The sequence below is a fragment of the Coturnix japonica genome, chromosome 6 (genome assembly GCF_054131305.1).
Source record: "Coturnix japonica strain WE chromosome 6, WE-NBRP24, whole genome shotgun sequence".
Classification (NCBI taxonomy): Eukaryota; Metazoa; Chordata; class Aves; order Galliformes; family Phasianidae; genus Coturnix; species Coturnix japonica.
Genome location: NC_140668.1, coordinates 23816581 through 23838796, shown reverse-complemented (window position 1 = coordinate 23838796; position 22216 = coordinate 23816581). Strand labels below are relative to the sequence as shown.

At 48.8% G+C, this 22216-nt stretch overlaps 1 protein-coding gene across 7 annotated transcripts in view; it reads right to left on the bottom strand.

Moving 5' to 3' along the window:
• PLEKHG4 (pleckstrin homology and RhoGEF domain containing G4) overlaps positions 1–22216 on the bottom strand; it is a 68361-nt gene that overhangs the window by 36289 nt on the left and 9856 nt on the right. For all 7 annotated transcript variants that reach the window (XM_085551694.1, XM_085551696.1, XM_085551695.1 and 4 more), the window contains exons 2-8: positions 21092–21289; positions 14696–16838; positions 10125–10340; positions 6840–6963; positions 6487–6580; positions 1954–2040; positions 82–198 (exon numbers count right to left, since the gene is read on the bottom strand). In XM_085551694.1, coding sequence (XP_085407820.1) covers positions 82–198; positions 1954–2040; positions 6487–6580; positions 6840–6963; positions 10125–10340; positions 14696–16838; positions 21092–21289 — 2979 coding nt within the window. The remainder of the gene's footprint in view (positions 1–81; positions 199–1953; positions 2041–6486; positions 6581–6839; positions 6964–10124; positions 10341–14695; positions 16839–21091; positions 21290–22216) is intronic.

Genomic DNA, 22216 nt, shown 5'->3' with positions numbered 1-22216 from the left:
AGGCTCCACTCTCTTGCCCCAACTCCTTCAGCAGGCCATTCCCTTCTCCCACATAACAAAGCACACCAGACACCCACTTACCATGCGGAAACTTAACCAGTCCCGGTGGCAGTATGGGAAGGTCCCGTCCAGTTCCAGAGGCAGCTGTGAGCTGTCTATGTGCTTATGGAGGGATTTCATGGAGGTGAGAATTTCAAACTGCATTGAAACAGAATGGGAAAAACAAAGCACATTTGCGTTAAAGGCCACTGAGTACAGGCAAGGAGGAGGGGAAGTTAAATGAAGAAATGCTGTCTCTTGTTATCTTGCCTAAAAACAAGGCACGCTGTGTATCTGTATGAAGAGAAAAAAAAAATCAGTTCCCATCTTGGAGCAGTTTGCTGTGCAGCTTAGTGGGTGAACCCTGAGGGAATGCAGGCCAAAACACGTCGTTTCACCAAGCAGAACATCTGTGATGGAAGTCTGGCAGCAGCCAGCCTTCTCTAGCTATATCCAAAACCTCCAAGTACAAGCAGAGCAACTCAGCTCCCTCATATGCTCTCACACTGGGTTGCAATTTGCATTTGTTTGGAGAGCCTGAGAGTCTAAATCCAGCCCCCAGCTTCCCCAGCTCACTTCCTGGAAAATCTGAGCCTCTCTCTAAGCTGTCCCTACCCTCAGCTCTCCACTCACCACAGCAGCTATTTGCTCCAAGTGTTTCCTAGATCTCCACACTGATAATTTGCTTTCTCCGAGTCTGTAGTACCACAGCAGAGCACTCTGGAGGGACAGACAAGTGCTCCTGAAGGTAGGTGGAAACCAGCCCAGACACCAGGAGTGCAGGTGCAGAGAGTTAACCCAACACACGCACTGCAAAGTTTTCACTTCCATATGAAATAGTGAGGATGTTTCCAATTCCTCCAGCATGCCCAAGTCTTTATTAAGCTTTGTTCCGTTCCCTCCTACACGCTTTGGATCTGCTCAGTGCTTTTAAGTAATGCCTTCTGGAGCTCTCCCTGCACGCACACACCTGCAAACACGGAAATGGACTAACAGCATTTGCTGTTTGTTAGGCTTCCAGGGCAGCATGCCACACACACAGCAAACACAACGCTGTCCTCCAGGGTCAAAAAGAAGGACCGGGTCTACTTAGAAATCGAGAGGATTTCTGTGATGGGCACAGGATTTCAGTCTACTCCTGCAGCCTGGAAGAGTCTTGGTGCAGAGGGAGATGAGTAAGATGCAGCCTGATGCTGAGTTCAGTCACCACAGACAATTAAGAGAGGCTAAAAGCCTACATTTCATACACAGCTGTGGAATACCAAGGCACATTTACTACTTCCAGCAGGGGCATATGGTGATGCTGTGATGATCTTCCCTCCTCTGTTAGCACCTTCTGTTACCCTTCCCAGATATCTCAGCTGCAGGAGAACCTCACATGCTTACACGTCTCCTCTTTCCCCTCCTGCAGAAGTCTCTCAGCCGCTGACAGCAGCAGCTACAAGGGGAGGAAACATGAGATAAGCAACAGCCTGTAAAGCAACAAGTCCCTTCATGGGATGGAGTCCAGGACTGAGCAGAATGAGATCTCTTCCTGACCAAGGATTTCCTCCATTGTTAGGAGGACAGCAAGAAAAGCCTCTCTGTTATTGTTAATGAACAGGCTCCTCCATGCATCTCTCCACATCCCCAACAAACCCCCTGCATCTCAAGGGCCCCAGCAGACTGACATAATTAAGGCAGACACGTCAGTGCTGGACTTGACAATAAACACAGCAAGGCAGTGATTGGTTCAGCTCACAGGAAATTTTACAACCCCATAAATACCACACCCGCTAAGAGACTACAACCATAAAATATAAAGAACTAAAGAGATTTCATGTGAGAATGAGCATTAGTGGACTAAGAACTTGGAGAGTTAAACACAGGATAACAAGAGCTCCCCAGCAACCCCTGCACAAACGGTTTTATTACCTGTCCTGCTGTCGGCTTCTCCATCCGAAAAGTCAGATCTCTTTCAACCAGAAGCAGAACTCCGTGAATACAATGAGGATCCATGTCCTGCAAAAGAACAGAGGGGAAATCCCATCACCTGTCCACCCAGGATGCTATGGAGAATCTACTGCACCAGTTTTGTGCAAAAGACTGCAATTTCAAAGGGACTTGGTACTTCAAAGGTACCTGGAAGCCTGGCAGGCAGGCACTAGGAACAGGGAAGGCTGTTCTGCAGAGCACCAAGGCCTTAAGGTAGTTCACTCCACATCAACTAATCTTGCGGTATTTAAGGAAGCAATGAAAGAGGTCAGGTCTTGGCTCCCCTCACTAAAATGCTGCCTTATATGTATGGAAAAGAATCAGCAAAGGCAAAAATTCAAAAGAAGTAAATTCTTTGTGGACACATCAAGGGCATTTTTCCTAACTGAAAGGAAGTGGTTTTTGTTATTTGGACATACTGAGCCTGGCAGATGTAACTCAAGATCTGTGACCCAGGATCAGCCTTCCATTTGCAGAAGCACTCTACAGGAAAGCGAGAAACAGACAATGACAGCAAGGCCAGCAAAACACAGCAGAAATATTCGGATCACAGAGACAGGACCAACTAAATGATACTGGGATATGAATTGCAAGGAGAGGCTGTTATCCTTCATGGTTAGATAGAAGCCATTCCATTTAAGTATTGTGTAGATGCCCACTGCAGGGTCCTTTAGAACAGTCAGGAAAACAGCCCAGCTGAAACACCTCCCAGAGCAGTGAGAGGTTTCTGTCTTCTCAAATCCCTTTCTCCAAAGCAAATTAATCACACTTCCACTGCTCTCTGTACACTGATCAAAAGGCCAGAAAGAACTTACAGAAGAATTAGGCTGAACTGAGTAAATACTAAAGCTCATCTGAAGAGAGGAAGGGAGGACATTAACGCTGCTGCAGCAGCTCTGAGTTTGGTTGCTCAGAAATACAGAAGGATTCAGCTGTGTTTGTTTGCTAGGAGGTACTGAAGGATGAGAACACAGAGCCAAGATTGGTCACAGAGCTATGAATTAGATAAATGTATTATTTCACAATCCCTCCTATACTCCAGCAGTCATAAGACATACAGTCTAAGAGGATAAGGGTAGGGGTGGTGTAACATAGGCTTACAAGAGCCCAACACTCATTTGCTTGCGTGTCGATGTTGAAAACAGCAGCTGAAAAACCATTTGCAGGTTAAGCTGGCAGGGGAAAATTTCCAAGAGAAAGCAAAATTTCCAAAAGAAATTAAGTATGTTTTGCTATAGTTTTTTTTTCCCCCCCAAACAGCTCAAGAGAAGTCAGTCTCATCCAGCCCTGAGGGATCCATCTTCGTGGTCTTCAACAACTCACAGGAGTGCTATGGGAGGCAGGCAGAGCTGGAAGCAGTGGGGTGCTGCCTGCAGAAGCTTCCCTGCAAGTCTTCATACCATCTCCTACCTCCGCTAACAGGTCCAGCTGTGTGGAAGCAAAAACACAGCCCATACCTCCAAGGGACATCACATTTCCCATCATAGCTACAATATGGACATTAAAGGAACAGAGCAACATCAACAGTGGTTCAGAAAGCAACAGGACAAACATTGACCCTTTTACTTTTTTAAATGAAAGGATTTTCTTCAGGCAAATGCTTCAGATCACCTTCTGGCTTCCTCATTCAAGCCCACAGCCAACCTTCGTGCTGGCAGCATCAAGCGGCAGTTTGGGCAGCCTTGCTTATGGGACACCCCCCACATACCAAGCTCAGTCTTGAAGTGGGCACTGCTCATAGAGTTGTATGAGATTCCTGGTCTTTAACATCAGACCAAGGTCTTTCACACTACTGCACTAACAGGGCACGTAAACACAACCCTTGAACAGCAAAAGGATTACACAGAAATTTAAACTACTACTCTATCTCTGCCTTCATAAACAGGCTTCTCCTGCCCCAACCTAGTGCAGATCCAGCAGATTAAGGATTAAGCATTTGCACTGACATGCAGTACTCAGAAGCATCTCATTCTAAGAACTCAGGCAGAAGAAAATCCCACAGCTGTTTGTTCTCTGAAGTCCAGCACACACTGCTTTGTTCACTGAGGCACAGCAAAGCTCAAAGCAACAGGCTCCCACAGCTCAGAGCTGGTGCCAAGCCGTGACCAAGCATCAGAGCAGCAATCTCCTCTGCACAAATCCTGCTCCAAAGCTTTATTACACAGCTTCCCCTGGAGAACAAAGCATGATGCATTTTGCAGCACATAAATGCTGCACACTTCCCCTCTCCTACTCTGTACAGTTTCTCCTCCTCAAGTTCGCTTTGCCACAGCACTTGATATTGCATCTGCTCCCAGTGCTGTCTGGGACAGAAAGGCTTCCAGCAGTTTCCATGCACCCTCAATCTTAAAAAGATGGGGAATAAAGTCTTGCAGAACACAACTGAAGGCAAAGAGGGTGAGAAGGGCTCCCAGGGTGGCTCTGGACAGTCAGGGAAAGCTACCTGCAAGCTGTCTGTTAGTACTTAATAATTGTTCATATGTTCACTGTGGAAAGATGGAAAATGGAAGAGCTATTTCCTCAGCTTGACAAATCTTGACCCAGAAATATCTGGGATGAAATTCTTCTCTCCCCAGGGAGGCTCTATAGGGTTAATAGATTCGAGCGCAGCAGCAGGAAGGGACTTTGCATGAGGTCATCTTTGCTGTGCTCATCAGCTGTGAAGCGGTGCTCCTCACTGCTGAGTGAAGAGGAAAACGTCTCTTCCAAACTGAACAAGCGACATCGGCTCTCAGATCTTAACAGATCCCACCAGCATTTTCACAGCAGGCCTCAGAAAAGCCGTGTAAACAAAGCCCTGCTGAGCAGAGAGCAGAACAGCAGAGAGATGAGCTCTCTAGACACAGTGTGCCAGACAGAAGAGAAACTGGGCGGTGTAGCAGGGATTTCAGAAAGGACCCCAAGGAGATCATCTGTTACCTGACCTTACAAGCCCAATTTACTGATTGCTCCCACATCCGTTGTCCAGCAAACGCTGCCATGCTCTAGAACACTTGACTTGCCTATCTTTACTTTGGAGCAGATACGAACAGTGTTGTGGGATCACAGAAGTAAATGCTAGGCATCCCCAAGAGGCTTAGTAGAGCCAGGGGATCATTCTTGTGCCAAAACCAGACAGTGAGTTAGCTGAGCAGGTCTTGTTTACAGAGTCTGCACGGGAGGTAAGGACCAACAAACCACAGGCAGAGCAATCAGCCTGTCAGTCACTGTTACCTGGAGCACACATTCAGTCCAGCAGTCTCTCTTGCAGCATACCAATCCCTGCTAGCTAACTGTTGTTCTACCCTCTACTTAGAGCTAGACTGACATCACAGCAGGATATTGCACAGGTAGTTTAAATAAAATAATTTATATAGGCTTTTCCTCCCTCCCCATTTCAAAGGATACGAAGCATAGAGTGACGAGGGCTTTATACCTGCTGTGTCCGGTGACAGCAAAGACCTACCAGTGGCCCAAAAGCACAGCATCTCTCGACATGCTGCTGTTTTCCAAATTACCCCACTAAAATACAGCCATGCAACCTACATGGAAGCATTCAAAAGCTTTAGCAAGCTCACTGCCACGTGGACAGAACAAAAAGAGAAGGTACTTGCTTGTTACCTCTGCAGGACTGAGCAGGGCACCAGATTACTCCTTCAGCACGGAGAATGAGCACATTGATAGCGCTCACACCTCCACCCAGCCCAGGAAGCAGGAGGACTCTGACTCAGCCCCAACGCTCAGATGTGGCACTGAAGCACATAAACCACAGGGACACCAGCCTCATTAAAACATTGCCCCATTCCAGTCTGCAGAGCTTGAGCCCTGAGAGACCCACGCTCTGATTTAAAAGGAACACCTGCTTAAACAAGATTAGTCATAGCTACAACCCAGCACCTCCTCCGGCTTTCCAATAACAACAGACAGAAGCAATCTGGGACCAGGGGCAACACAACCCACTTGCTTTCCAAGTGATTGATACGAAAGCCTTTGACCCAAAGCAATATAGAGTTACAGCATGTCCGGCTCCCATCCTTCACCACCAGCCACACAAACAGCTGCATGTGCTCTTCCACCTGGTACTACACAGTGCCTTTCCCTCCTCCTGCAGGAGGCAGAGGTTTCTCCTCCTCCTCCCTTCTCTGTGATGAGCTACAACCCCTGCCTGTTTCACCTAGTCCCAGTGCAGCAGGCATCACCACATCACCACACACTACAATTTGTGACAGCATTTAGACTCAGATACGGGGCTGTTCTCAGTGCAGAGATAGAAATACATCAGAAGGGGTGGGGAGGGGTGTTCTCTAACTCAGGCTTGCTTAGTTTTTTTTTTGCTTTGTCTGCAGTCTGGCAAGTTCCTCAAACAGGGTTGGGTGCATAACTCCATCTCCCAAAGCCAGGAAGCAGATGGAGACATAAGCAGCAGATGGAGATATAACCTCCAACCAAGACAGCAAGCCAAGAAGCATTCCTTTGTCTGAGCTCAAGGATCACCTGCAAAATGCTGAATGCCTTGAAGAGAGCAGGAACTGGTGAACAGCGACGAGCATCCACGAGAACAGTCAGACCCAAAGCCTGACACTCAGGTCTGCAAGGACAAAGAGGTACCATTAGCCAACAGTGACAATCAGCAAGTCCATGAAAAACAAACCCTTTAAGGGTTTGAGGCAGAAACATTCTCAGGGCTTAAGCCTGCTCCATTCATCAATGGTTGAAAGCCTACCAAGTCACTGACAAAGTTAGCCTTACTTCTTATTAGTTTCATTATCAAAGTGAAAAAGCTTTGGTAGAACCCACATCTGAAGAGCACATTTTCTTTCCCCTGACAGCCCACGAGTATCACAAACCTTGGGATGCTGTGCAGGTACAGAAGGAGGCGAACCAGCTCAGTGGTGTTGCAGTGAGGGTTTAACCAGGCTGTGTTCCTTGTTGTTATTATTGCCACTGCACGTCCCGATTTATCTCTGGTACCTATAAAAGAGGGAGAAACAAAAAGTCACGCAAGGACATCAGACTAACAGAGCCTGTTTCCAGCTGTGTATGTTTCAGATTTCCCTGCTGTCACCTTCATCACCTCCCTAGAAATGCTCTGCAGAACCAGACAGAGTCTGTGTTACACAACAGTGTGGGCTACAAACACACCTTCAAAGTACGTAAATGATGTCCAAGAATAAAATAGCTGAGCACTGCTCCAGTAGCTGAACTGTGCTTGTCCTTCTCAGGGCAGCGTTCAGCTTGGACTGTTCTCTCCTACCCTAACACAAAATCCTCACCAAATTTGGCAGAAGTTGGCTAATGATAACACAACCTTTTGACAAGAGCAAGAATCTAAAGATAAATAACCTGACACCCACTTGTGTTAACAGTATCACATGCAGTCCCACACTGCTCATCACGACCACATACTCTGCCCACTGCCCATTTCTGCCCTACCCTCCATCCCTAGGAAGGAGCTATGAAACTTCTGCAGGGCTCCCAAGCTCCTCAGGAAGGAACAAATGAGGCCCAGCCACCATGATGGTGCTATCAATTCTGCCTAGGGAATTGTTAAGGCACTTCATGGGCCACATAAGCTGAGCTGTGATACGCTGAGGAAGGAGAAACCCCTCTGCTTCAACTAGCCACAACTGATGCCTTACTCTTGCCTTTCAGAAGTCCAAAGACAGCTTATCACCGGACACAACCTGCTCTAGGAGCTCCCAAAACTAAGTGACATTCCAGCTTTGAACTTCAGCCATTGAGTGCCTTGAGAACCATGAAGAAAAGGACTGGAATTACATCCAATCTCCTCTCCAGATGTAAAGAGAGGTAACAAGAGGAGAACACACTGCTATGGAAGCCCAGAGCTGTGTCATTCAAACCAGGAAAGGCCCGTGGAGGGAGCCTGGCTGAGCGACCACCGCTGTGAGCTCAGGAAGGTAAATGATCCACAGAACTGCAGGGACTGCACCTCTATTGTGTGAAAAGTAATTTACAAAAACAGAAGGCATTTCCTGCCATACAAATTGTGTGAGAGAAGGGAAAAATCCCAAGCGCAATACAAAAGCAGAGGTGTAGGGAAAGCTTTCCTTTACCACAAGAGATAACAGCCCTGGACCACCTCTCTCCCCATCCAAGGGAGGAGTGAGTGAGTTGGGAGGTAAACTAGATGCAGATGGACAGCCCCAAGCACAGAAATCTGCCCTGGTGTGATCTCAACCTGCCACAAGGACGCGACTTGAGTCAGAGCCATGCACGCAGATGGGCACCATTTAAAATCAGGGCTTTTTGCCTCCCAGGGTCAGAACTGTGGCTCAGACTTTCCCCTGCTGATAGCAGGGTCAGAGGCTTTGATTGCCTCCATGCTTCAGGAGGAAGACTGAAGTCTGGACACCGTATTATCACAGAGCGGGAGAGCTATATCATCAGAAAGGGGTTCATCAGAAGAATTAAAAAGGAAAGCTCTCAGTCACAGCATAATGGCACGATAACTAGTCTCGTTGAAAGCCTCCTTGCTGTGAAGCATCATCTCTTGTCCATTAGGGAAGCTAGGCACCACCAGAACTTATTAAACCTTTAATTAGCACATATGAGCCTAGGAAATTATCTGACTAGGTCAAAAAAGCAACAACAGGCACCAGGGCTATGACTGCTACAGTGTCATGACATACAGAGACACAGATGATTCAAGAACAGAACACGGGAATGGAACACTCCTGGAAAGTTTCTAATTCCATCACCTACGAGTCTATTAATTACTTTTTATTCTCTACTTGCCATAAAAGTCATCCTCTCTAATACAATTAGTGTTTCATTACCAATGTCTAACATCTGGCATTTAACTGACTGATGCACACATTTCCTCAGCCATCAGTGGGCAACCTTCACAGGAGAGAAGATATGTCAGTCAATCCTATATCACTCCTCTTTCAGCCCAAATCTCCCTTGGTAGCACTGAGCCCAAACCTCACTTCTTCAGCTCACTCTAACTGCACATCCTTTTTAATCTCAGTCACCTTAGGAGGTTAACATCACTGCCAGTCTCCCACCACAAGACATCCCTCCAGGTACCAGATAGGCTGCCAACCTCTTCCACCCCTCCTGCAGGTATCAGAACATCCCAAACCACTCCTCTCCGCTCTCGAGGCAATACCTAAAATGAAAGTAGCTCCTGAGCTCACTGAATGTAGCACCTTCCTGCCCCACAATGGACAACAGGGAAGCAGACCCTTGGGGTGAGCAGCTGCTGTTTCTCTCAGGAGCAGCACCGGAGAGGTAAACCTCACTTCCTCTGCTTAAGTAAATATCTGGTTGAACACAAAGACTTCTTGTTTGGGCCCTGCACTCCAAATGATCCTGGCTGCTCTGTCCAACAGCCTCAGCTTTGTTTACCACTCTGCCAAAACTTGTCCCATCCAGAAGTTTTTATCTGCAGCAATTCAATATTTGCTGCCGTATCAGATACAAACACTGAATAAGGTTTGACCTACAGCTGATCCCGGCAGAACAATTCTGGGAAGTCCTCCCATCACAGCTACTTTTGTCAGACGCTATTTAGCCACGCTATCGTTCATCCCACACGTTGCTCATCCACAACTGCATCGGGATGTTCCTTTCAACACTCTGTGTAATGAAATCAAACTTGTTAGAGGAATCTTTTCTACCCAGGGAGCTGCATTTAATCAACCAAACTTCTAATTACCAAGAAGAAAACTGGTTTTACCAGAGCACTGTCAAATAGCCTCTTCCACGCTCTCATCCTCTAATTATCTACCAAGTGAATCAAGTTCCTATTGTTTTGACCAGGTCCGATGTCAGGCCCAACATATCATTAGCTGGATACTCACTCTTCTTTCTGAACGAATGGTATGAGCCTACAGATTTGGCATTTCTGACTCATACGTGCTTTGTTAACGTTTTAAGACTCCAGGGAGCGAGCAAACATGACTTTCATGGGAGGGAAATTCTACTTCCTGCCCTTCCCATTCAGAAACTTTAAGAGAATTCAAAACTGTTACTTCAGGAGAGGTTTGGAATGAAAGGAACAAGACCGACACAGACAGCAGCACCGAAAACCTGGCTATCTCCTCTGCCCCCACAGCAGCCCCACTCCCCCCCCCCCCCCCCAGCCACATTCTGGCTCAGCTACTCACCAGGCAGGCAGGCAACTCCACTCCTGAGCACTTCAGGGTTCACATCCTTGACTATGGAAGGTGCAAAGCGGCCGCCCCAACCAGCCCCAGGAGCTGGGGATCTGGGGGGACTCACAGCTGCTGAGGTTTCCTCCAGGGCACAGGCTTGACCTGCTGGTTTCAATCCATCTGCGCCAGATGCTTCTTTTACCACCTCTGCCCTGTCCAATACCATGCCTGTAAGACAAGCAGCAGTCAGAACCTGGAGCCCAGCTCCACCCAGAAAGGTCCCAGGGTAATCCCACACTGGGGAGGGACAATGTGCCCCCAGCACCATGCAGCTCCCAGTCCTCATGCCAGCACTGTGCATGCTATAAACCAGTTGTAACACGAACGCTGCAGCATTTAATAAAACAACAACAGTTTATCATGAAGTTTTCCAACTCTAACAGCTCACTTCAGAGCAGGATTACTGTAGTCCGGGACATTGCTGAAGGTAATGCCTGGAGCACGACGTGTCTGCTGGCAGCCCCAAGTCCGGAGCAGCACAAATCCCTGGCAAAGCTCCAGCAGCATGAGCACTGCAAAGTGATAAAGCAGCTTCTGACAGGGAGAGCTGCTCCAACAGAGCACAATGACTCCCCCGACACCACTTGCAGATTGCTTCTTGAAGACGCAAAGCCGACTGGAGGCTGACAAATCAGTTGGGAATTGGCCAGCAAAGAGACCAGAGTTCTGCTCGTCCAGACTTTTGTAATTAACAGTTCGCCTGAATGGCAAAATTCTATTTTAAAACCCTGAAGAACAGAAGGATGAAACCAATCGGCATCATTTGGGAACTGGAGAGAACAACTTCACATCCCTGACACTTCAGCTCTAAAGAACAAGTGATCAGATTCATCTGATTCCAAAGTTAATTGGCTGTTACTGCACACAAATTAACACCAGTTTTCTCCCCACTTTGAGTTTCAGTTTTCATGTGAAGGCAGCTGGAGAGAAGAAGAATTCTCCCATTTCTCAGCACAGTAATGGCAGCAGTGTGCCCTTAGGATCCTAAGCACACAGCTATGCTATCGATATCACTGCTGGGCAGAGGCACATGCTACAGCAAAAAGGCCATGCTCTGCAAATCACAGAACTTCAGTATCTACCAATAGAAATCAACCACCTTGTAGAGAAAAGAGAGTGTTTATTTGCTTGCTATGAAGTCATATACTTTAATTGCTATTTAAAATTGACTTAAACCATCCTACCTTCCTGCTGCATCAACAATGCTGACACTTGACTCAGTTTATTTACCAACAGATTCCAATACTTCATTAAAGAGCAGGATGGGGAACAAAGCAGTCCTTGAAGTGGCTTTCAACACAAGTTTTTGCAGCAAAGGAGATTTGCAGGTTGAGGCTCAGCCCAAACTGCTTTCAGAACCGCTCAAGTGGGTAAGAGAAGTGCCCCAAGGAGCAGGGCTCAGCATGCAGAAATACACAACAGGGAGAGCCCTGAAGCAGTGACTGAGTGCAGCCCAGCACCCTGCTAACATCCCTCTCAGGGACCTGGGAGCTCACATAGCATTTGCTGGGATGATGGTTTGAGGCCTCTGCACCAACCTGGGATGCAGCAGGGCTCAGTCTGCTCCCAGTACTACAGCCTCTGTTTTCCACTTAAACAGGAGGTCACTACTTTGGGCAGTGCTACCTTATCTTCCCAAGGTGGGATTTAGAGGGGCACAGACCTATCCTGTGGATAGGGGACCACCAGGCCCAAGGAACCACAGCCCAAATGTTTTACATTAAGGGCTGGTAGATTCGTGGGAAAACACGTTCTCAGGAGGTTGTAAGGCCTGGCAACAAGCACACACATAATTTGTAGTAAAGGAATTTGCATCACATGTAGGAAACCTCTGAACAAGACCTAAAGGTAGCATTCAAAGAAGATGAGAAAGGGAGCATAGCTACACTGAAAGAACCACACCGAGCAAGAAAAGGACCCAAATACACATGGCAGCCCTGCACTGGAGCTCTCTTAGGAACAGAGGAGAGAGACCCCAGGAGAGAGAGGGTTTCATTCAGCCCACCAGGCACAGCTGTGCAGCCTCTGGAGCACACAGGCCCCAACCTAACCCACCCTTCCCTAATAGAGGCCAGTGGCGGTGTGCAGACCCCAGCACACAGTTTGCTATTTGCCATCTGGGGTGGAGGCACCCACTGGAGCGGAAATTGTGGAACGCGGAGGATTACATCAAAAAGCAAAATGAGAACTGGGACAGCTCCATCTGCCATGGTTGCAGGATCCACCTTTCCCTGAGGTCAAGGAAGCGGGAGAGGAGGATTTGCTTGTGTGCATTTCAAAGAGACATTAGCATTTCTCCTGCAAACTGCCCTGCCATTGGTATCCTCCATGCTAACACCCTGCAGGAACGCGGAGAGGCACCGGAACGCCCCAGCAGGTGCTGCTGAATGCACCCCTGTGTGGTTCCTCAACCAACTTCTTGACTATCAGGTTATTTTCCACTCCCAAAATACAGGAATTCTCCTCCAGGGAAAGCTGCAAAGTTTCAGAATTCACTTCAAATTAGCTGCAAGGAAAGGAAAAAGAAATAAAGTAGGTTTTCCAATGTAAATTTCAAGCCACCAACTCAAAAGAGGTCACATTTACCCAACATCTTTCCAAGCTAGGTCATATTTACACATAAAATAAGCTCAGTTTGTGAATGGAAATGGGAGGAAGGGGAGAGGATCGAAGGATGAAGTGGGCACTGCAGATCTGAAATGGGCATGGGAAGCTTGGGGCTGTGCTTATATATGGTTTATGCAACACAACTCCAGTGAGCAGCCCCAGCAGCAAAATGACCCCAACAAGAGCCAGGCACCAAGAGCTCAGCTCACCTACAGACTGTGCAGCTGGAGGAGGAAAGTGCTTCTGTATGACTGAGCATGGGACCTTGGCTTCACTGTGTAACTTCTCTTAATGATCTGAGTACATTTCTGAGGGTTAAAGGGGATGAATAACTCGTTTAGATCTCCAAGTAATCAAATGTAACAGACTCAACTTCTTATTACTACAGTACTTAAGAAACACCCCCCAGTTCTGAGCTGCCCTGTGCCTTAACCCTAAAGCCAACCCCTTTTCTGATGACTGAGGTATCACCTTTTGTGCTACAGCCTTTTCCCACTGCAGTGCCATGACATGACATCACCAGAATCAAGCCACAGACACATCACTTCTTTCAGCCAAATCCCCAGAAACATAGGAATTGCCTTTCATTCCAAACAAGCTCCACACATGCCCCAGAAGGGTCCATCACTGCTGAAACACACAGCAGCAGCCAAGACTTGTCCTGCTGAGCAGGGAGAACGTGGTGCTATCTCATCCACGAGCTGGGCTAATTGTAGGCAGAAGAGACAGGAATGCAGAACGATCAGCCAGCAGGAGCCATAAGGAAAGCAAGCACCCAGCACTCCCCACCACCACCTCTTCAGAAACTTCAGAGCTGAGCTCTTCACTTCTCAGAAAACAGATGCCCATCACTTGCTCCAGAGTATCAGAGATGCCCAGCAGCAGTGGGCCTGTCTAATCACTGCATTAGCTTATTTAGTGCAGGTGTAAACAGAAGTTTCCCATTCATGAATAAAGATCCTCCATTAAGGAGAGGTCACACTGAGGTCTCTGGTGAAACGTGACTTCTGGACACGACTGTACCTGCAGCCAAAGTGCTGCATCCAAGCAGATACCGGCCACGAATCTCTGCCAGCTCTGTTCCCCAGACATGCTCCAACAACGTGCACCTGCACCTCCAACCCTTTCAAGCATCCTCAAGTTTCAAGCCAGATAATTTTCCTAGCCAGGGGTCTCAGGGAATACAAGCTGCTGAACTGGAATGGCATGCCTCCTCCGCTATGCACACTTCTCAGAATGATGCACAGATCTAGCTCCAGCTTTCCAGACTCAGCAGAGCCAACATCATGTCTGTGGGACTACATGCTGTCTGTTACAAGAGGCAGAGACCTGGATTGCCAGCATCACTTCTTCTCAAGGGGAACAACAGTTCCAGCACAGCAGTGAGACCTTAAGAAGCCTGGGTAGCACTCCTGCTTAAACATGTTGTTTAAGAGAGAGAGGGAGGGAGGTGGAGAGGGATCCCTCAACTCTGCAGCTCTCCTCTTGCAGCAGCTGGCAGCACACACACACCTTCAGTGATCTTCAGGTCATGCTCCATAGCAAGTATCTGGCTTTGCCATCCACTGCTGCTTCACCTCATCACAGTCAGACTGCCACAGCTTGTACCCCGAAAAGCCAGCCTCTCTGCTCTCATGCACACACACATCATGCAACAGGTGGAGGTCACCAGCCATCAGCCCAACTTTGCTTCATAGTAACGTAAATTCACGAAGACTGTGGAACAAAATACTGCAATAAATCCACCTTTACTGCAATAAATCCACCTTTAAAGAGAAAGCCATGAAGAAACCTAATCACTTCCCTGTGGCTTGTGCTATTATCCCAAAGCCTCCTGGTACTTGTCAGCAGTAGCTCCCAAGCACTTCGCTTTCTGCCTATGTTATCAGTCAGATAAATACACAGACATCCTGTACCTTTAGGAGATGACGCTTCTGGATCTGCCTCTGGGTGGGAGTGCAGAGCAGTGGGCTCCATGTTCCCCTCAGCAGGTCCCGAGGACAGTGGTCCAACCTCCAGCTCCTCTTCTATGGATTCCAGTGTTGTTAAGGCTACAGCCTTTGACCTGTCCACATCAGAACAACTGTCTTGGTTCTCCCCCTCTCCCTGCAAGTCCTGTGCTAAAACACCCTCTGGGTTCAGCACAGAGTTCATTTCACTTCCATGGCCTTGGTTTCCTGTCCATCCTTGTGGATCACCACACCTCTCTTCAGACCTGTGGCTTCCGAATTCACTCAAGTCTTCTGCTTGAGCATCAAGACCCAGGGAAGATCCGCTGGTACCTGGCTGTTCTGCCACCTGCTCGCACTCTGCTGGCAGTGCAGTTTGGAGCAGTGCGGTATCTTCAGCTTCCTTACACTGACAAGCAGGGACCTCTTGCTCTTCACCATCTGGAAGCACTCCATCCACGGGAGCACTGGTAGAACAGCAACTACCGCTACTCTCATGCTCCTTCCCAGCCTGCACTTGTTCAATCTCTTCGATGTCCTCAGGGCTCTCTCTTCTTCCCACCACTATTTCACCTACTTCTCGGTTCAACTGCTCTGGAGGATTTACCGGAGAACTACAATTTGTTTCCTGATCAGCACAACAAGCTCGGACTGCTGCTGCATCTGTCATGTTCCCTGAAGGAGAGCCTCTCTCCACACCCACAGCTGAACTCTCAGGTGTGGCAGGCAATGCAGTGGCCTGGACTGGTGCAGCACATTCACTGGCACTCTGGCAAGAATCATTGGGACCTTCCTTCAGTGTGCAGTGTGGTCCCAAAGGCTCCAGGACAGACCCAAGAGAGGGATCCACCTGCGTCACCTCATGCTGATGCTCTGTCAGCAGTTCTCCATGCTCTTCCATAACCTCCTCCTCAGCAGCAGCACCCAGATTTGCTTCTGGGCTCCGCTCCAGTATTTCAACACCAGGATTTATGCTAGAACCATCGCTTTCTAATTCCATGTTTCCAGTAGAACCAGTCATTTGTGCTTTGCAGCTGACACCATCTCCAGCACACACGTCATCACTGCTGCACGGCGCATACTGCCAATCAACAGAGCCCTCGCTGCAGGCCTCCTGCTCTTCCACAATGCAGGAAGGAGCCGCAGCTGCAGGAGAACTGTTTCCCATGCTCCCAGGACCACCTGGCAGCAGCTGACCCTCTGGACACAGCTCTTCACATGCCGTCGTTTCGTTGCTTTCCAAAGGAATTACATTTTTGAGAGCTTCAGGAGAAGAGCTCAGAGCGTCCATCTGACAGTGCTCCTTTTGCATAAGTGCTGAGTGAACTGAGTTCTTGGAGTAGGTGCTGTCTTGAATGACAATAAATCTGTGCTTGCCTTTAGACGCATTCACTCTCGTTCTAGGCTGAGTCAGATAATTTAAAGCTACTGACTGGGTTAACGAGCCCGTCTGTGGTCCAAACCGAGGCAGCGAAACTTGAGCAAGCTCAACGTACTCCCCTTCAAGGTCACTTTGCAAATCCTCCTCAGGAACAGCACTGGAACACACACCATTGACAACAGCTTCACCTGACCGTGGAGCTGGGCTGCTAACAACCAGGTTGTTGCAAGTTGGACTTTGTTCCTGTAGGTACTGAGATTCTAGGTTTGGCAAGCTGCGCTCAGCATGGTCCATGGGGAGACACAAAAGTGAAGGTTTCCCTGCTGTCTCTGGAGTGATTATATTATTTTCAGTTATTTTGGGTTTATTTATAAATTCCGGATTAACCACGTTATCCCAGGGAACGCGAAATATTTTCTCATCAGTGGTTAGTAAACAATTTTCCAGTGCTATACCCATCCGCTCTCCATTGATAGTACTCAACCATTCCAGAGTAAAAATAGAGGTATAGGAAACTTCTGGAATCACAACTTCTTCTACATTATGCTTGTCTTTTGCTAAACACTTCAATACAATCCGTGGAGACTTCTTCAGATAGGGAACGACCTGCAGGTAGAAGTCACCAGGCTTCAAGATTCGCCAGTCAATGGAAGCCAGCTGGACTACGATCTTCTCGTGAATGCACAGGGGCCAGCCCTCGTGGCGAAACAGCAAGCCACAGTACTGAACCTAGAGAGAAAACAGAAAGCATGATCAGCAGCAGGAACACAGCTCAGCTCAAGCTTCTGGATGGGAGAGACCACGCATCTCTTTTACAGAACACTTCAGCAATAGCATAGCTGAATTTGGGGTCTTTGGCGGTTAGCGTAGGTGAGTTCTCTGTACTTATATTCTCTTTAAAAAGAAACAAACACACACAAAAAAGATAATTTGCCATCACAAATCATCAGCGCCTCAGGAGCTGAATACACACCAGCCATCTGCCACAAGCATCAGGCTTACTTAAACCTCAGTCAGCCCAGAACCCTGGGGTGCTGATGTCAGGAATTCCCACTTCCCAGTGCTCAAGCAGAAGACCTCTTCTTTACCTTAGTGCTGCAAACGCACAAAAACATCTGTCCTCAACCATTCACAGCCTAAGCAGAAGTACCAAGTATACTTGAAACTAACCAGGAAGAGGCTAAAGGTGCAGAAACATTACTGCACAGAATGCCTCCACTCAGCCCAGTGCTGCACGATGCTGTCTGTCAGGTAAAGGGTCTTAGGCTAGATGTGCTGTGGGGGAGGGAAAGCCAAATGAAGATACTAAGCTCTGAGGACTCACTTCTTCTCCTGAACATGTGCTGCTGACGTGCACAGTGTGTTCCATCTGATTTTGGTTGAGTCTAACAGAAGAGCACAAAGCCAGGTAAAAGGCAACACAGCTGGAGTGTTTGAGAGCCTATGCAAAACCAGGTGGAGACAAGTAGGATTCAGTAGCAAGAGATAATCGTAAACCCACCAGTGAATGCAAAGAGAGATTGGTGCAATAAAACAGGAGAAAGGAGGCAGCAGAGCAGGACCTGCACAACCAAGCTGTGCAGCCCAACCTGCAGAGTCCCAATGCTGTTTCTAGCCCTGAGACTCTCAGCTATTCCATGCGTTCTTCATGCAAGTCCATCCACAAATGTTTTGCACCCAGACAGATACTGGTCTGATTCCCACCAGAGTCAGCTTCAGATTTCCAGAATTAGCCCTTATTTTGGTTCAGGTTGGTAGCAAAACACACCGAAGCACTGAGAAGCAGCTCCTGGAGAGGCCCGCTAGGCACAGACCTGCCCAGTTTTCTAACTTACACTCATGTTTTGAATGTTTCATTTTAGCATTTCCTCCACGTTTGCATTTAGAAGTCCTGTTACAGACATAACAGGAATTCCCTACACCTGCAACACGGGCACAGTGTAAGAGCCTTCCAGCTCCCTTAGACATCCACCCTCACCCCCAAACACAGCAGCACCCAGGACTCCCCCCTCCCTACCCCCACTCCCCCTTGCTCCCCCCCCCACGTACCTTTTTCCTATATCTAAAAGGAAGGGGGGAAAAAAAAGCAGCAGTGACTCCAGGCATCAAACAAGACAAGCCTCAAGATAGCTCCCAATTAAGTAAAAGTTCACGGCTGAACCGTCTTGACTCGATTATTTACAGCTTTATCACAACATCAAAAAGTAAAAAAATCACTGCTTTGAACTCGATCCTGTTGGGGTAAAATGAGGTCTAAATCAAGCCACAAGTAATAACTCATTTTCTGTTTCATGATTGACTTCAACCTTCTCTGACAAGACAAGGTCTTAGAAGGGATTCCCCCATAATGGATGTAGTAGTTGAACTGGAAAGCTGTCACCTAGAATCCCAGCCGTGTTAGGATTAGCAGCACTGACTTCAGGCCTTTTATCTTGTTCCTCTGCATGGTCTTACTTGGCACTCTTACTTTTCATGCCAAGGTCACAGATGAGCAGCAATACACATCCCATGACTCCCGTTTCCAACCCAGTTTTCACTGCAGCGCACACACACACACACCCTCCCTTTCACCAGCTGCTTTTGCCCACCTTGTACTACTTGCATAAACCTCCATCCCCTTGACATAGTCATTAACTTTCCATCCAACCCAGGATAAATCCTGCAAGGAAGAGATTAAACCACCAAAGACAGAGTGTGGTTCTATGGGAAAGGCTGTTCTTACACTACCTGCCATGGAGCAAACCACGTGAAAAAACATGAACAAATGTTTGAAGTCTCATTTAATTCCTTCCACACTCAGTGGCTGCTGTTGCTGTATGCTCAGCTTACTCTCTGTGCTTTGTTGCTAGCCTTGACTTAACAGATTCAACACAAATCCCTGTTACCTGTGTTGTATGGTAACTTCTTCCACATTCCAGGAGATCAGCTGGTCCTTTCTGCTCCCATTTCAATCACAGCACATTTACTTCTATTCTCTGCACAACCAGCCATTCCCACATGCTGCATTACTACCAGAAGAAGCTCAGATAAGACTGTTTAGTTTGGAGGATCTTACTATCTTTATATCCTAACTCCGAACTCAGAAATCTGCCTCCCTTTCTTTTCTCTTTCCATTAAACCGACTTTAAAAACAAACCCTATATGACCTGACACACTGCTTGTATTTCAAACATGAGTGGATCAGAGCTTTGCAGCCCTCTACCTTCGTGCTTTCTGATCTCCAAGTCAAAAGTATCTTCTACAGTCCCCTTCCTGGATATATTTAGCAGATGAAGCCCTCCTCCTCCAACACACAGTTTGCAGAAGTTGCTTTATCCATTCACAGCTCCAACAAGCAGGAACACAAGTCCTTCCAGAGCCCAAATGTATCAGAGGCTTAAAACTAAAAAAATAAGCAGAGCACCATTGTGCTGCTCCAAAAAGCACCTTCAAAGAGAAGATGATGTGAAGAGGCTTATTTCAGTTGTTTTAACATTTCAATCTGAGGCTCAAGCATTTTTTTGCTCTTCTCGTGATCTGCCAGAGCCAAACCAGGCTGGGAGGGGAGTGCCAGGCTCTGTGCCCAGCAGCTGCAGCCAAGAACGCTGCCTTACAGGAAGGAGCTGGTGACCAACGACAAAGGTATCACAGAGGTCCCAAGGCCACTGAGAACAGCTGGGCTGGAACCAAGCAGCCCAGTTAGCTCAGGATCTGAAGGCTTGTAACGAAGCCTGGGTTCTAAGCAGAGACGCTCTGGCAAAGCCTTTCACACACACCTGGAGATCACAGACTTCTGGTTCCATCACACTCAGCTGTGGCCCACGAACTCACCTAACACTTCATTGTGGCCTTCCAGTACTTGAAGGGAGCATATAAACAACTGTTTATAAGGATGGATAGCGATAAGACAAGGAGAAATGGTTTTAAATTGAGGCAGGGGAGGTTTAGGTTGGCTATTAGGAGAAGGTTTTTCACCCAGAAGGTGGTGACACACTGGAACCAGGTTCTCCTTCAGCCCCACTACAGCCTGCAGCCTGGGGGGGAACGCTGCACCCCCAGCCCTCGCCAGGCCGCACTGCCCACAGCTCCCCGCCTCAGGGCCCAGCGCCCTCACCCTCCCACCTCACATTTCCCCATCGTCCCCCATTCCCCCTCCGCTGTCTCCCCGCCCTCCACCCACCCTGGCTCCTCACCTCCCGCCTCACGGCCCTTCGGAGCGCCACCAACGCCTCAGGGCGGCACTCCCGCCTCTCTCAGCTCCCCTCACGCCCATCAAGCCACGCTCGCGTTCCTACTGGCTCTCACAGCCTCAACAGCCCTCCTATTGGCTGTTGGGCAGCGCGAGGCCCGCCCCCCCACGCCCTACTCCGAGCGCGGCCATCGGTTGTGGCGAGCGAGGCTTCGCGGCTCCGTGCCCGCGGCGCCATATTGCCGCCCACCGACACCCACACGCAGCCCATAGCGACCTCCATCGCACTCCTTGTTTCTAACATTGAAGCCTCCCCAATAGTAAAGCCCATTCATCTCGGTCTCGCTCTGGCAGTAACGTGACTCCTTGAGGCTACGGAACCAACTCAGCCATCATGGGCTGGATGTGGCTCTGGGCAGCTTGGTCTAGTGCCTGACAACCCTGCACATAGCAAAGGGGTTGAAGTGAGATGATCATATAGCAAAGGGGTTGAAGTTATAGTGATCCTTTCCAACCCAGGCCGTTGTATGATTGTATATTCAGCTCACAAAGGCCTCCCTGCCAAGCCCCAAAGCCTTCCACTCAGTATTCCTGCTCTGGAAGGTGAGGGCACCGCTCCACATCTGATCTCAGCACGGTTTGCTCTCACTAATAATGGTTATTCCTCAGCTGTTTCCTAGCTGTCCGCCCTGCCCTCCCACCAAGGCTGCTGCAGACGAGCTCACGCCTTCTGCCAGGCACTTCACATCCTCCAGCAGAAAGAAGGTTGACCAGCAAAGCCCTAAAGAGGCCGCGGAGAGCGTGATGTACTTACACAGGCATCCTGCTGAATGCACTGCAGGATGTGCTTGGCTGGGATCAGGAAGTCTATGAGGTAGCGCAGTCCATCCCCACGGTACGTCTTCTCCACCACATCAAACACTTGGCACAGCACGGTGGCGGCCGTAGCCTCGAACGGAGGGTAAAGAGCTGATAAGGTGCTCTGAATGCAGCCGTCCAGCGACTCCGAGTCCTGCCAAGACACAAAGCGTTAGCGGTGCGGCAGCGCGGGACGCCCCGGCCGGCTCAGCCACCTCCCATTGCAGGAGGGGTGAGGATCAAAGCAGCAAACCGCCGTCCTTCCTCCTTCCTTTTGGCATCGGCAGCTTCAGGTGGATTCAAAAACTAACATAAAAAACCCCAAACAAAACAGCTCTCCCCAAAGCGCTCACACAGCGCTGCGCACAGCGGAGAGATTCCCCTGCTTTTGCTTACGCAGCAAGTCGGTCTTGCTGAGCTGGGTGGGGCTGCTATTAAACCATTACCGCAGCACGTGAGTGCGTGCGAGCGAGCGAGAGTGTCATGGGGTGGATGGAGCACGGCCCTGCAACCCGCCACCGCTGCTCGGATCCTCTGCAGGGCAAGGAGAGATGGAGGGGAACGCTGGTGCCGATGTGCTGCAAACCAAAGTGCTGCTGGAGCCGCTCATTGGTGTGATCCTGCATCGTTCTCACTGCAGGCTCTGAGATGCCTCGCACACAGGATCGCAGCCTGCACGGACAGGACCGCCCCTGGTGCTCCAGCATGCACCTCAGTGCCCGTTTCCTGCTCAGGGCCCAGGTGATGGCTTGCAACTTCCCCTTCTCGGAGCCAGCCGCAGCCTGCCCGCGTTGTCAGAACCCATTCCAGTGCTGGAGGCCAAATTGTGAGCTGCTGCATGGGTGCAAGTCATGAGAGCTTGCCAAGAAATAGAACAAAATACAACAATCTGCAGGCATCTTTACTGCCTTTTTGTTTTCCAGGGGACCCCTCTGGCTAACCCGAAGCCAGTGGGAGTGAGCTTTGCTCTGGAACCAGATGCAAGTTTACTCAGGTGTGTGGCCAGATCCTCCTGCGATATAAATCCACCTCCTTTCACTAGACACGGTGAAAGCATTTGAGCCTCTGGCCCAGAAGCCTC